Genomic DNA, 16531 nt, shown 5'->3' with positions numbered 1-16531 from the left:
TATACGAATCGTGAGCGAGTATAGGGTATTAAGGGTCGATCCCACAAGGAAGATTGCAATTACCGGTACTATAAAGCTTCTCTATTATTTAGACTATCAATGAATTATAACAAATTAAACCTACTGAAATTATACAAAATAACAAATGAAAGCTCCTTGGGTTGTGGTATCCCTAACTACTCATGCAAGTGCTATATTTGGATCATTGAATACTACATCTAGGCTAATTATGGTGTAATTTCCTTATGCATTTGAATCCTACTTTCGTAGTGAATCAATTTACTCATAACTAATCCATACCTATTTTCATGGTTATGAAATTAGCTACAAGTTCATTTCTTCAATGAAATTACATGAAATGAATCACTAAAAACCACATAAGTGCACCTCTACTTTCGTGAGTGTACTCCCTATGTTTAGCACTTCTTGAACTAGTGTTAAATCTCAATTTCCATTGCAGAAACAACACCTTAGATAATCACAATTAATGGTACCAGATTAATCATGATTTAAAGAGCCAAAGTGCTAAATAACTTGCTCAAATCGTAGCAGTCAAATAACCAAACAATTAACACTAACAATCATAGAAAGTTCAACCAAACCCAAGGTATAAATTTTAGAAACACATAATGAACACAAAATCCAGAACTTGTATATTAACTAAACTTGGAATCAAATACAAAAGATAAAGAGTTTGGAAGGAATACAACCCTTGTCACATGAGCTTTCTTCCTTGCCTTCTTCATCCTCCATCTTCATCCTAATCTAGATAATAAACAAGAATGGAAAGCTACACTACTCTATACTAAGCTAAACTAACACTAGAGAGATGAAAGAGCTACATTTCTGCAGCTTCCAGCTTCTCCCGTATGTCTCTCTCTATTTTCTGCTATGAACTCCCCATCTCCTTTTTGCAATGAATTTGGCTCTTTTATGATGAAAGGTGGTCAAGAAATGAGGATTACATCTCCCTTTTACAGCTGGGAATGTTTCTCACATGTCTAGCATCCAATGTGAGTTGGTGGAGGTGAAATTGAGTTTTACGCGTACAGAGCAGCCTTTTCTGACCAGTGATCCGAGCTGCTACAGTACCTCGGATCCGTATGGATCCGAGCTCGGTTCCACTAACCCAGAAACAACCGAGGGTTCGGATGAATAGTGGATCCGAGTGTGGATCACTTGCTCTGTTTTTGGCCCAACTTCAACCAATCTTTTCTTGATGTTAGAGGCTGAACCAGCTCATGTCTAAAACACGAAAGTTGTAGCCTTTTGAGTTATCTTTCTAATGCATCAAGAATCACCTCATTTGGATCTGTGTAGGCTGAGATATGACTGAAATACCCTTGCCTGCTCATTGCCCTGTTCCAGCTTCGACTAGTAGAAATTTGCTATTGTAATTCGGCATTTTGACCTGGAAAACCTTCAAACTGGATTTAGATGTCTTCACCAAAGTTGTAGATCTATCTCTTATCTTCAAATGGTTCAAGAATCATCCCAATCCGATCATTGTAACTCAAGTTATAGCCGAAATACGAAAATGTGTCAAAACTGTCAAAATACACAAAATCCAAGTAAAAAGTGATAAAAACCTCATTTAATCACTTAAAAACATTTATTCACCAATTATAGCCAAAATGATTCATATTCTTCCAATAATATAACCAAAGTGACTAAAAATAATATAAAATATCATATAATTATTACGTAAATTAGTCACTTATCAAACTCCCCCACACTTAAATCATTGCTTGTCCTCAAGCAATTCACACATAATCAAATACAATGATTCAAGAGGTGAAACAATATATGCACTTTGTCCAATTTAATTCCTCAAGACTTGGAAAATAATCATTATACAATTATTCAATTTACACTAAATACTTATAATATCAAGTAAAGGAAAGATAATTATACCCTAAATTCAACAAGTTAAACTTAATCTCTTACCCTAACTTAATTTTACAAATAAGCAAATCACATAGTCAATTTATAGCTTTCCTCCTCCTATAATCATCTTTTTCTCAAAATTCTATAACTAAGAGGGATTTATTCACACAAATTTTACTTAAATAGTGAGAATGCCTTTTTACGCGAAAATCGACACTTTTAGGTGAAGATCCCCGGTTACTCAACATTTCACTTATTCAAGTTGCTATGCATACTCTTAATTCAAGTACCTTTTTACGCGAATGTCGACATTTGTTGATGCCAACCCCCGGTTACTCGGTACATGAATCATTGGAGTAGAACAATTTTTATTTACTTTCTCTTTTTTTTTTCTTTTTCAGAAATAAAGGACAATAAATAGATAACCCCTCTTAGAAAATATATAAGAATAATCAAAGGAGGAATATAACCTTTATCGACTATATCAATCACTTACTTGCAAAATTAAGTAAAGAGAAGAAATCTCATTAAACATGTAAAATTATAGGCATAATTTTCCTCACTTTACCAAATATACTTTCTAAAATGTAAAAATTCTAATTGCATAATAACTATTTCCAAGTTAAATGAGGACTAAACCTTCCAACATACATATAAAGTTTCAACAATTGGAAGAATATAAACATTTAAAGTTGGAACAAATTAGCCCTTTTTGAATGAAAATACAAAAATTTGAAGAACTTTTGGGCCATAGTGAAATATTGGAAAAGATTTTAGAAAATTTTTTTTTACAGAGTTTCTCCTTATAAATGGATGAAAACTCTGTGCCAACAAATCCAATTTCAAGCAAATTATTCACATGGCAAATAGTTCAAACATAATTCCAACATTTCTAAGCGTTTAAATCCACAAAATATCATCACATGGCAAGTAAATGCAAGTTCAATACTTTCCTCCCCCACACTTAAACTTCACATTGTCCTCAATGTGAGAAAGGAAAAATAACGAAAATAAGAGAAAGTAATACTCCCCTAATGAACTTGCGCTATCCGAATCCATGGCAATGTGATGAATTTCCAACTTTACTTGAAAGAATGGAGACTTCAATTAATGCACCTTGAAAAAAAAACAAAAATACAATTCTTAAGAATAAAAGCTTGCAACCAACAAGAAGAAAAGTGGAGTTGAAGGAGGAAAAAGAGGGAAGAATGAGGAAAAGTGGTCCGAGGCTTCGTTTGGAAAGGATCCGAGGTCGTTTTTGAAAGGATCCGAGGTCGGATCATGATAAGTGAGCTCGGATCAAGAAGCTCGAATTTTTTCTGATTGCAGAAGTGGATCCGAGGCCTTGGATCCATACGGATCCGAGCTCGGATCCAGAAGCTCGAAGTTTTTCTCTGATTGCAGAAGTGGATCCGAGGCCTTGGATCCATATGGATCCGAGGCCTTGGATCCATTGAATCTGCACTTATTGCAGAATTTTTGCAATTTTCAGTTTGACCTCAATTCTTCAAAATACACCCTAGATCATTTCTATGTCAAAATAAACCATTCACACACATGTAAAATGATCTAAACATGCATTCTAAACCTCTTTAATGCATCAAAAACCATAATTACTGAATTTGAGGTATTGAGATCTTTGATCAAACTTCGCCTTTTTCACCTCATTTGGTCACTTTTGCATCTTTTTCCAAAACCTACAAATGAAAAATAACAAAATAACTCAAACTTATACTTTAAACATAAAATCACTCCAAAGTAACACCAACTTAAACAAGCATTGGGTTGCCTCCCAATAAGCGCTTCTTTAAAGTCAATAGCTTGACTATATCACCTCATTTTTCAAGGAGGCTTAGTTAACGAATAATCCACCATTTTAGGCCTTGGTGGATCATTGTAAGGTGACTTAATAGAAAAAGCCACATGAACTAATGATGTGAGAAATGGAAGTGACTTACCTATCCCAATTGTTTCATAGATATTACCTTGAATATACACCACTTGAGAACTTACCAAAGGAATTGTCATGAGAGTATCTTGGGCAGGAATACCTTTAGAACCTATACCTTCACTGCACTCCTCAAGAGGGGTGAAAAATGAGTCATTAAAACTCACCTCTTGAGGCTCAAAGTTAGTTCCAAAGATATTATCATGTGAAATGGACATTTGCTCATTGAAACACAATTGAGATTCATCATTTTCATCAAAATGCAACCCATTTTCACATACAACATTCCCATCATTCATGCTAGGATCATTTTGCACATTATTAGAGGAAATAACTTCACACAATGCATTCAATTGCTCATGTATATTACCAAAGTGAGAAGCTAATTCATCTAACCTTTCCTCAATCCTATCAAAACGGTTGGAAGTTGCATTAGCTAATTTTTCTAAAGCTAACTCCCAAGATGGCTTAGAATCATTAGCTACCATTTCAATTGCCAACTCCCAAGATGGTTTTGATTCATATTGGACACATTCAGGTTGGTAATCATAAAAATATGAAGAATTACTATAAGTACATTGATTATTCCAACCATAAGCAGGAGAATTGCTCAAATTAGCACTATATCGATCAAAACAAGGATTGTAATACTCTAATTCATCATAATAATCCATATTTTGTGCTTGCATACATGTATTAGTAGCATGATAACCTCCACACAAGTCACAAATCACATGATAAGAATTAAAAACATTAACATTCCTCCTCTGCTCAATTTCATGCATCATGGTGTCCATTTGAACTTGTAACATCATAACATCAAATTTAGCCTTTAAGCACCTTAAACCATCTTCAAAAGACATACATTCAGTAAATTCTTGGTTACCTCTATTAAAGGAGCTTTGCACTTGGTAACCATCCATTACCAATCTTCCACTTCTCAAGCATTGTCCTCCAAATTGTCCTACCCTTCTCATCACCTAAAATTGCTTTTAAACAACTTAAGAGCAAAATTAGTAAGAAGAATAGGTGATAAAACACATACACATAAAAAATTCTAAAATGACAGAAAATAACATTCACACAATAACTAATAAAATGTCTAAACTAATAAAGTTACTCTTCACACCGATATTGCCAAATCTTCCCCGGCAACGGCGCCAAAAACTTGACGTGCGCGGAGTATACATATACAATTAAGCTCATCCTAATCAAGTTTTACATTTATAAACTCCTAAATACCCCACACGCGATTTATCGCAAGTATACGAATCGTGAGCGAGTATAGGGTATTAAGGGTCGATCCCACAAGGAAGATTGCAATTACCGGTACTACTAAAGCTTCTCTATTATTTAGACTATCAATGAATTATAACAAATTAAAACCTACTGAAATTATACAAGAAAATAACAAATGAAAGCTCCTTGGGTTGTGGTATCCCTAACTACTCATGCAAGTGTTATATTTGGATCATTGAATACTATATCTAGGCTAATTATGGTGTAATTTCCTTATGCATTTGAATCCTACTTTCGTAGTGAATCAATTATACTCATAACTAATCCATACCTATTTTCATGGTTATGAAATTAGCTACAAGTTCATTTCTTCAATGAAATTACATGAAATGAATCACTAAAAACCACATAAGTGCACCTCTACTTTCGTGAGTGTACTCCCTATGTTTAGCACTTCTTGAACTAGTGTTAAATCTCAATTTCCATTGCAGAAACAACACCTTAGATAATCACAATTAATGGTACCAGATTAATCATGATTTAAAGAGCCAAAGTGCTAAATAACTTGCTCAAATCGTAGCAGTCAAATAACCAAACAATTAACACTAACAATCATAGAAAGTTCAACCAAACCCAATGTATAAATTTTAGAAACACATAATGAACACAAAATTCAGAACTTGTATATTAACTAAACTTGGAATCAAATACAAAAGATAAAGAGTTTGGAAGGAATACAACCCTTGTCACATGAGCTTTCTTCCTTGCCTTCTTCATCCTCCATCTTCATCCTAATCTAGATAATAAACAAGAATGGAAAGCTACACTACTCTATACTAAGCTAAACTAACACTAGAGAGATGAAAGAGCTACATTTCTGCAGCTTCCAGCTTCTCCCGTATGTCTCTCTCTATTTTCTGCTATGAACTCCCCATCTCCTTTTTGCAATGAATTTGGCTCTTTTATGATGAAAGGTGGTCAAGAAATGAGGATTACATCTCCCTTTTACAGCTGGGAATGTTTCTCACATGTCTAGCATCCAATGTGAGTTGGTGGAGGTGAAATTGAGTTTTACGCGTACAGAGCAGCCTTTTCTGACCAGTGATCCGAGCTGCTACAGTACCTCGGATCCGTATGGATCCGAGCTCGGTTCCACTAACCCAGAAACAACCGAGGGTTCGGATGAATAGTGGATCCGAGTGTGGATCACTTGCTCTGTTTTTGGCCCAACTTCAACCAATCTTTTCTTGATGTTAGAGGCTGAACCAGCTCATGTCTAAAACACGAAAGTTGTAGCCTTTTGAGTTATCTTTCTAATGCATCAAGAATCACCTCATTTGGATCTGTGTAGGCTGAGATATGACTGAAATACCCTTGCCTGCTCATTGCCCTGTTCCAGTTTCGACCAGTAGAAATTTGCTATTGTAATTCGGCATTTTGACCTGGAAAACCTTCAAACTGGATTTAGATGTCTTCACCAAAGTTGTAGATCTATCTCTTATCTTCAAATGGGTTCAAGAATCATCCCAATCCGATCATTGTAACTCAAGTTATAGCCGAAATATGAAAATGTGTCAAAACTGTCAAAATACACAAAATCCAAGTAAAAAGTGATAAAAACCTCATTTAATCACTTAAAAACATTTATTCACCAATTATAGCCAAAATGATTCATATTCTTCCAATAATATAACCAAAGTGACTAAAAATAATATAAAATATCATATAATTATTACGTAAATTAGTCACTTATCAGGTATAATGTACAATAACCTTGGACAAATATTCTTTATAATAAGATGAAGTTTATTTATATTAATCTCTTGCAAACTATGGAGTGCTTTTGAAAGAATTCAAAATAGTAGAAAAGTGGTTTTCTACCGCAAAGCACTCTTTACTTGACTTTTTTATATAGGAGAGATTGTTTAAAACACAAATGAATTTAATAAATACTTGTATGAATAGATTCAAGATATTATGTACAAATTCATGTACTTTAATTTATGCATCACATGATTGTATGATCAAAGACATGAATGTATCCTTACATTCAAGGATTCCCATATATATGAATATATTCATGAATGAATATACATTTATCACAATGTATGCACATCTTAAAATCATTTGATTCATAATACAATACATATATGTACATTCTAAAATCACTAGAGACAAATTTTGAAAATTTCCAATACTTCAGTTCCTGAAGATTATCATTCATGTGAGTTTCACATGAGCAATAATGGTCTTAAGGGATTCTTCTAAATTGTGATCACGTGGGAGGATCAATTAATCATATTATAGCGACAGTTCATTTATTTTTTCTATTACAAAAAAAGAGTTTCAAATTTTGAATTATGTTCCAATGTATGGTTAAGTGAATTTGATGGCAGGAAAAACTCTAAATACCGTCCTTCGACCATTAGACCAACCTATGGTATACCTTTATATTGTCAATTCAACTGTTTTTTCTTTGAGTAATTTGGAGAAGGTGAATTGAGTTTGATTTTTGGAGTTGATTAGTTCTTATAGTTTGAGAAGGGAAAACGTGTCACAAACTAAAGAGAGTACTTGTTACAAACATATCGTATTAACTATGTACACTTATATATAAAGAGGGAGGGAGGTGAAGGGTGTAAATAAATTGTATCATTTAATGTATTGTCTAATCTATCCTTATTTCTAAAGGCAATGGTACCATTTTAACTACCCACCGCCTTACAACCACACCAAATCTGTTGAATTAACTACCACTTCTTTAACAAAAAACTACCATTCTTCTAAAATACTAAAATGTAGTTGAACTATTCTAAACTATTACTTTCCAACAAAAGAATAATTCTAATATTTTTTAGTATCTTTTTCTTAGTTGTACACACATTAGGTGTACCTCAACCACTAGTCAATAATAATGTGTAACGAAGAAATGAAGTTTTAGTTCCCAATCTTCAATCTATATGCTGTTTTAGTTCTTAAAGTTTTGGTAAAAGTAAATTTGGCCCTCAATGTTTAGCAAATGTACAATTTTAGTCCCTAATATTTTGATAAGAGCAAATCTAATTCTCAATTTTTCCAATTTAAAGCAGATTTACGACATTTGAAGATTTTTTTTTTTTCCAAATTACAGAAGGAATTTTCATGTCTAGATTTGTGTCCATGAAATTAATTTTCACAATAAAGAAGCAAAATAGTAGCTAACTTTGTACAAGAAGAACTAATAACTACGATGCTAATTAATTAACTAGCAAAAAGAAGAAAATTTTTTGTTTGAGAAACTAAAGGGCAATAAATTATATGGCCCTCAAATTATTAAGTTGGTCAACTTTTAGTCCTTCAACTATTAAGTGCATATTTTTATTTCTCAAACTTGTTAAAGGATATATTCTCCACCCTTTTAGCTAGGGATAATTTTATAAACCTCCTAGAGATTTATGTTAATATTACTTTGCATCTCTAAAGTTTCAAAAAAATGTCAATAACCTCTCCTAAAACCATACTTTTTGTAACAACCTTACTCTTGCATCATTAAAATTCTTATAATAATCATTTAACGAGAAAGAGATATTTTTCTCCCAATTCTATCCTTTTTTGTTGTCTTATATAGAATTTTCTACCAAATTGATTATAATGTAAGATTTACATATTTTGCCTAAAAATTTTCTTTTCCATAGTGTTTTCCCTAAAAATTGTTTAAGTAGTAACAATAATTTTGTCAATATATATACTATGATAGTAATTAGTGGTCCTATCTCACTAATATGGAAGTTGAGTGATATTTTTGAAACTTCAAAGGTGCCAAGTGATATTACCATAAATATTAGGGGAGGGTTCTAAAATTATCTCTAGCTGACAAGGTGAAAAGGATACCATTTTACAAGTTTAAGAGGCAAAAGTATGGATTTAATAGTTGGAGGCTAAAAATCAACCAACTGTATAGTTTAAGGCCATTCAGATTTTTGCCCAAAACTAAATCTAGTCAAAGCACTCAGTTCATTGATTCATAACTTACTTTCACTCTCTATCCCAACTTATTAAAAAATTGTAATATTTAATTTTTCCATATAGATTAACAAATTTCATTTCTTTTTTTGTTTCTTGATTAATTAATTATTAGCATACCATCATGTGAGGTATTTTTATTGTTCAATGGTGCTCATTTTTCTTTTATTTCTTTTATAGTTGCTTAATTTAATAAACATGAGAATGCACATAACAGATTCTGTCAATATTTGGAAAAATTCACCAATTATCCTAAATCTGCTTTAAATTGATAACATTTGGGACCAGATTTGATTTGACAAAACTTTAACAACTAAAATTGTACTAGGTACCAAACATTGGAAACTAGATTTGTTTTGGCTGAAACTTTAGAGACCAAAACTGTACATGTGCCAATCATTGAGGATCAATTTTGCGTTTCCCTCTAGGGTGTAATAAGAAAAAAAAAATCTACGAACATTGTTCAACAATTGAAGCCAGTGAAGATAAAATAAGAATAATATACATGTTATGAAATAACAAAAAATATGGATGTCCCTTTGTATTCCCAAGGGGATTAATTCATGATTTTATGGCTACATTATGTGTAGATATTACAATCCATAAATCTATTCATGTAGTGGAGAAACCGTTTCATAAGTTTCTTCATATTATTGTAGTAGTGGGTGTTTAATAGGATTTATGTACCATTGATCTTATAGTACCTATATATAGAGGTACATTGACATCCTTTGAGAGGACTTTTGTATTTGGTTGGAATACAAGAATATCATTCTCCATTGCTCTACTTTTCCTCTAATATCTTCATTCATACTATAGTAGTTTATTTTGTTTTACAACACGTTATCAACACGAACCTCTACTTTTGAGCAAAAGGTGAAAACGGAGGCGCTACTTTGAACAAAAGTAAAGCACAAGATTTTGCCGAAATTCTGCCCGTATTTCTTCACGTGACTTTTGAGGTAAATTTCTAAATAAAAAACTTATTTTAATTTCTTATGGCTAATCTTACAAAACAAGAGTTCGTACCTCTTGATATTTCTGGAAAAAATTATTTATCATGGGTATTGGATGTTGAAATCCATCTTGAGGCAATGGGTCTTGGTAACACTATTATTAAAAAAAATGAATTCTCAAACCAAGACCGTGCCAAAGCTATGATTTTCCTTCGTCATCATTTAGATGAAGGATTAAAAATAGAGTATCTTACTGTCAAAGATACTCTTGTCCTTTGGCAAGATTTAAAAGAAAGATTCGACCACCTGAAGTTGGTTATTCTTCCAAAAGCCCGATATGATTGGTTTCACTTACGGCTGCAAGATTTTAAATCTGTCAACGAATATAATTCAGCCATGTTCAGAATCACTTCTCAATTATCATTATGTGGCGAAAAAGTCGCTGATGAAGATATATTAGAGAAAACATTTTCTACTTTTCATGTTTCTAACATGCTCCTGCAGCAGCAATATCGAGAGAAGAGATTTAAAAAATATTCTGAACTTATTGCATGTCTTCTTTTGGCTGAACAAAACAATGAATTATTGCTGAAAAATCATGAGTCCCGACCAACTGGTGCAAGTCCATTCCCTGAAGCGAATGCGACCCAATTTCAAAATTCTGGTCGAGGTCGTGGACGTGGCCGTGGAGGAGGCCGTGGACGTGGCCGTGGACGTGATCGTAGTAAATTTGTGCCCCGTGAAAATTTTAACCGTGGCAAACAACAAAATGTTTTCCAAAAGAGGGAAAATAACTACGATCAGAAAAATGGAGAAAAGAAAGTTTATGAAGAAAAATGCTACCGGTGTGGTATGGAAGGTCATTGGTCCCGTACCTGTCGTACGGCTGAGCATCTTGTTGACCTCTATCAAGCATCATTGAAAAAGAAAGACAAAGGTGTTGAGACAAATTTCATTGATCAAAAGAATGATTATGATGATGGTGATGATGCTGATATGACACACCTCGATGTTGCTGATTTTTTTGAGCATCCTGAAGATGTCAACAAATACCCCATGATTATTTAGATATTTTTATGATGCTTTATATCTTTCATGTAATTTCCTTTCCATTGAATATTTATTTTCGCATCTTTATTAATATTTATTTTTGTTTGAAATTTTCTTCCTGAAGAAGAAATGGATGTCAAATATTTGGGATTAAATAATGGTGATGATGATATTTGTCTCATTGATAGTGCTACTACGCACACCATATTGAAAAATAAAAATATTTTTCTTGTTTGAAAATGGGAGAGACAAACGTTAATACCATTAGTGGTAGTGCAAAATTGATTGAAGGCTCCGGAAGAGCCATTATATTTCTCCCTGAAGGGACTAAAATTATTGTAAATAATGCACTTTTCTCTCCCAAGTCTCGAAGAAACTTGTTGAGTTTTAAAGATATCCGCGAAAATGGATATCATATCGAGACAATGACTGAGACAAATGGTGAATTTTTATTAATCACAAGTATCATTTATGGGAAAAAATGCGAAATAGAAAAATTACCTTCTTTTTCTTCTGGGTTATATTATGCACAAATTAGTGCAATTGAAATTCATCACCTAATAGACCAGAAGTCTACTCTTCCTAATGATTTTATGGTTTGGCATGATCGTCTCGGACATCCCGGATCTATAATGATGAGACGAATAATTGAGAATTCACATAGCCACTCATTAAAAAATCAAAAAGTATTAAAAGCCAATGAATTCTCTTGTGTTGCTTGTTCTCAAAGGAAATAAATTATTAGACCATCACAAGTTAAAGTTGGGACTGAATCCCCTGCATTTCTAGAACGAATTCATGGTGATATATGTGGGCCTGTAGATCCACCATGTGGACCATTTCGATATTTTATGGTGCTAATTGATGCATCAACTAGATGGTCACATGTATGTTTATTATCTACTCGCAACTTGGCATTTGCGAGATTGCTTGTTCAAATAATTAAATTACGAGCACAATTTCCAAATTATCCAATAAAGAAAATTCGTCTAGATAATGCTGGTGAATATTCGTCACATGCTTTTGACGATTATTGTATGTCCATTGGAATAATTGTTGAACATCATGTAGCTTATGTTCACACACAAAATGGTCTAGCCGAATCACTTATTAAACGGTTACAATTAATTGCTAGACCATTGTTGATGAGGTCTAAACTTCCTTCATCTGCTTGGGGACATGCTATTTTACATGCAGCAACACTTGTGAGAATTAGGCCGACAAATTATCATACTTATTCTCCCCTACAATTAACTTTTGGTTATGAGCCCAATATTTCTCATTTACGAATATTTGGTTGTGCAGTATATGTCCCAATTGCACCTCCCCAACGTAGTAAATTGGGCCCCCAAAGAAGATTGGGGATATATGTCGGATATGAATCACCTTCAATCATTAAATATATGGAACCATTAACAGGTGATTTATTTACTGCGAGATTTACAGATTGCCATTTTGATGAATCATATTTTCCGACATTAGGGGGAGATAAAAATCAACCTAAAAAAGAAATTATTTGGAAAAAAATCGTTGAATTTCCTTGATTCTCGTACTAAAGAATGTGAACTAGAAGTTCAAAGGATTATACATTTGCAAAGAATTGCAAATCAATTACCGGATGCATTTAGCGACTCCAGAAGAGTTACTAAATCACATATTCCTGCTGAAAATACTCCGATTAAAATTGATGTCCCTGAAGGACAAATTACAAGTGCTAATGAGTCTAAAGCACGCTTGAAGCGTGGGAGACCTCTTGGTTCTAAAGATAAAAATCCTCGAAAGAAAAGAGGAGTAGATGAATCAACAATTAGTGACAAAATTCAACCTCCTGAAGAGGTCGCTCCTAAAGAGCCAATTCTTGAAGAGAATGAAATTATAGAAAATTCAATAAATTTTGTCACTTCAAGAAAAAGTTGGAACCGAAAAGAAATAATTATTGATAATATTTTTGCATATAACGTAGCACTTGATATTATGGTAGAAGACGAGGATCATGAACCTAGATCGGTTGATGAATGTCGACGTAGAAATGATTGGCCAAAATGGAAAGATGCGATCCAATCTGAATTGGACTCACTAGCTAAAAGAAAAGTTTTTGGACCTGTAGTCCAAACACCTGAAGGTGTAAAGCCAGTAGGATATAAATGGGTATTTGTGAGAAAAAGAAATGAGAAAAATGAAATTGTGAGGTATAAATTGTAGCCCAAGGATTTTCACAAAGGCCTGGATTTGATTATGATGAAACGTATTCACCTGTAGTGGATGCTATCACATTTAGATATCTTGTGAGTTTTGCAGTAAATGAAAAATTAGATATGCGTCTAATGGACATCGTTACTGCATATTTATATGGGAATCTTGAAAATGATATTTATATGAGAATCCCCGAAGGATTCAACATGCCTGAAGCATGCAAATCAAATTCTAAAAATATTTATTCTATTAAATTACAAAGGTCTCTGTATGGGCTCAAACAATCTGGACGTATGTGGTATAATCACCTTAATGAATGTCTGACTAAAGAAGGTTATACCAATGATCCAATATGTCCATGTGTTTTTATCAAGAAAAATGGATCAAATTTTGTGATAATTGCGGTATATGTTGATGATCTAAATTTAATTGAAACTCCTGAAGAGATTCAAAATAGTGTTGAATATTTGAAGAAAGAATTTGAGATCAAAGATTTTGGAAAGACAAAATTTTGCCTTGGTTTACAAATTGAGCATTTGAAAGGTGAAATTTTTGTCCACCAAACTGCTTATACCCGGAAGGTATTAAAACGATTTTATATGGACAAAACACATACATTGAGTACCCCAATGGTTGTCAGATCATTAGATCCTAATAAGAATCCTTTTAGACCACGAGAGGAAAATGAAGAGATACTTGGTCCTGAAGTACCATATCTCAGTGCAATTGGTGCACTAATGTATCTTGCTAATTGTACAAGACCTGATATATCATTTGCAGTAAATTTATTAGCAAGATTTAGTTTCTCGCCCACAAGACGACATTGGAATGGTATTAAACATATTTTTCGCTATCTCTAAGGAACAATAGATCTTGGTTTATTTTATTCAAATAAATTCAAACCTGAATTGGTTGGTTATGCTGATGCTGGGTATTTATCCGACCCGCATAAAGCAAGATCTCAGACTGGTTATTTATTTACATATGGAGGCACAGCCATTTCTTGGCGATCTACAAAGCAATCACTAGCCGCCACTTCATCGAATCATGCTGAAATAATAGCAATTCATGAAACCAATCGAGAATGTGTTTGGTTAAGATCAATGACCCACTATATTCGAAAGAATTGTGGGTTATCCTCCGGGAAAAAAAATCCTCCAACTATATTATATGAAGATAATGCAGCTTGTATAGCTCAATTGAAAGGAGGATATATTAAAGGAGATAGGACGAAACACATTTCACCAAAATTCTTTTTTACTCATGATTTGCAAAAGAATGGTGAAATTGATGTGCAACAAATCCGATCAGATAATAATCTGGCTGATTTATTTACCAAGGCATTACCAACTACGACGTTTGAGAAATTGGTGAAGAGTATTGGAATGCGACGATTAAAAGATCTCAAATGACATTTGCATCAGGGGGAGAAAATTATTACACAAGAATAGTGTACTCTTTTTCCTTCTCTAGGGTTTTTGGTCCCACTGGGTTTTTCCCTAGTAAGGTTTTAACGAGGCATATTCTTTGTGTAATGGACATCCAAGGGGGAATGTTATGAAATAACAAAAAATGTGGATGTCCCTTTGTATTCCCAAGGGGATTAATTCATGATTTTATGGCTACATTATGTATAGAAGTTACAATCCATAAATCTATTCATGTAGTAGAGAAACCGTTTCATAGGTTTTTTCATATTATTGTAGTAATGGATGTTTAATAGGATTTATGTACCTTTAATCTTGTAGTGCCTATATATAGAGGTACATTGAGACCCTTTGGGTGACTTTTGTATCTTGTTGAAATATAAGGATATCTTTCTCCCTTTTCTCTACTTCTTTCTCTAATATCTCTATTCATACTATAGTACTTTATTAGTTTTACAACATCTTTGTTTTTAAAGCAAAGTACATAGATACTTTTGATAAAATTTGAATAGTGGATCTTCATTTAAATGTACATAAAACTTTACTACTTGTTTAGTTTTTATTTGAAGTGAATATTTTTTAAAATTTGTTTACTTTTTATTATACAATGAATCTTCTTAACTTTCAAAATGACAATATTTGAGTAGTTAAAAAATTAAATAATGCTATATCCTTGAAAACAAAGTGACATAATTTTATTTTATATTTGACTATATAATTTATTTGTATCAAAGTACGATAAAATGAAATTAGATCTTCTATTAAGATTTATCTATTCATTTTATATATCTTTCTAAGTACAATAATTAGTCTTAAAAAACACTATGTCAAATATTTTATGTATATTAAAATTATTATTTTAATACCCATCGATTCAACTAGTGATTGAACTAGTGAATTACTGGTTGAACCAATAACCCATTGACCAATCCATTTGTCGGATTCCTTGTAAGACCGGATTTAATAATTATGAATGGGAGGGCTTTCCAGGTCAGTACCATACCATATCTTTAAATGTTAGTATAAAGAAACATCTCTTTTATGTGAAACTTGGAATGTCCACAAATTATTTCATTATCTAGTACATGAGTACACCTCATATATGCTTTGAATCTGCGAAATATGCTTTGCTGCTAAGGACTCTTTTAAAAATTTTTTTCCTTTTTTCATTTTTGAAAAAGGACTCTTTGAATAATTGTTTACTCCCATATAGTGGACTGGAGCACAAGATACAATGTACAAAATGTACGTCATCAGAACCTGTCCAGTCTTTGACAAAAAAAAAAGGGATAATTTCAGAAACCTCCCCTGAGATTTCTGACAGTCTCACTCACCTCCCATGAACTTTGTAAAATATCAGATACCTCCCTTGTCAGATTATTGGACCCTATTTGTGATATCATTGATGATGAATTGATAGATATACCCTTATAACTTATGATATATTTTGACAGAATTAATTAAATGAGTAATAGAGATATAACTTTTGATATAACTTATGATAGACCTTCTATTCCACTTTATACTTTTTATTCGTAGTACAATCACCAATGAAGAGTTTAGTATTAGTGTTACCTTTCTCTAAAGTAATGTATTTCATGTTTTTTTTTTTGTAAGACAATTATCTAGTGTAACTCATTACTTATATTTGGGTAAATTTGGTTTTCAAAAATTCAATGACGTAAATTGTATATTACATCATCTCATAAAGTGATGCGACACAATTTGGATTATTGAATTTTTTGAAAATTAGATCTACCTAATCTCTGGTATTCAAACGAAGCTTGTTAAATAAATTCGACTAACTACAGTGTGAATTAAATTTTTTT

At 32.7% G+C, this 16531-nt stretch overlaps 1 protein-coding gene across 1 annotated transcript; it reads left to right on the top strand.

Annotated features, from left to right (window-relative positions):
- The first annotated feature begins 10170 nt into the window (after positions 1-10170).
- Positions 10171-11100, top strand: LOC113757417. The gene has a single exon (XM_027300722.1). The coding sequence runs from the start codon at positions 10171-10173 to the stop codon at positions 11098-11100; it is 930 nt and encodes a 309-aa protein (XP_027156523.1).
- The last annotated feature ends 5431 nt before the right edge of the window (positions 11101-16531 follow it).

The sequence above is a fragment of the Coffea eugenioides genome, unplaced genomic scaffold (genome assembly GCF_003713205.1).
Source record: "Coffea eugenioides isolate CCC68of unplaced genomic scaffold, Ceug_1.0 ScVebR1_3072;HRSCAF=4218, whole genome shotgun sequence".
Classification (NCBI taxonomy): Eukaryota; Viridiplantae; Streptophyta; class Magnoliopsida; order Gentianales; family Rubiaceae; genus Coffea; species Coffea eugenioides.
Note: the sequence above shows the minus strand (reverse complement) of the source record. Positions and strands in the feature narration are given on the sequence as shown.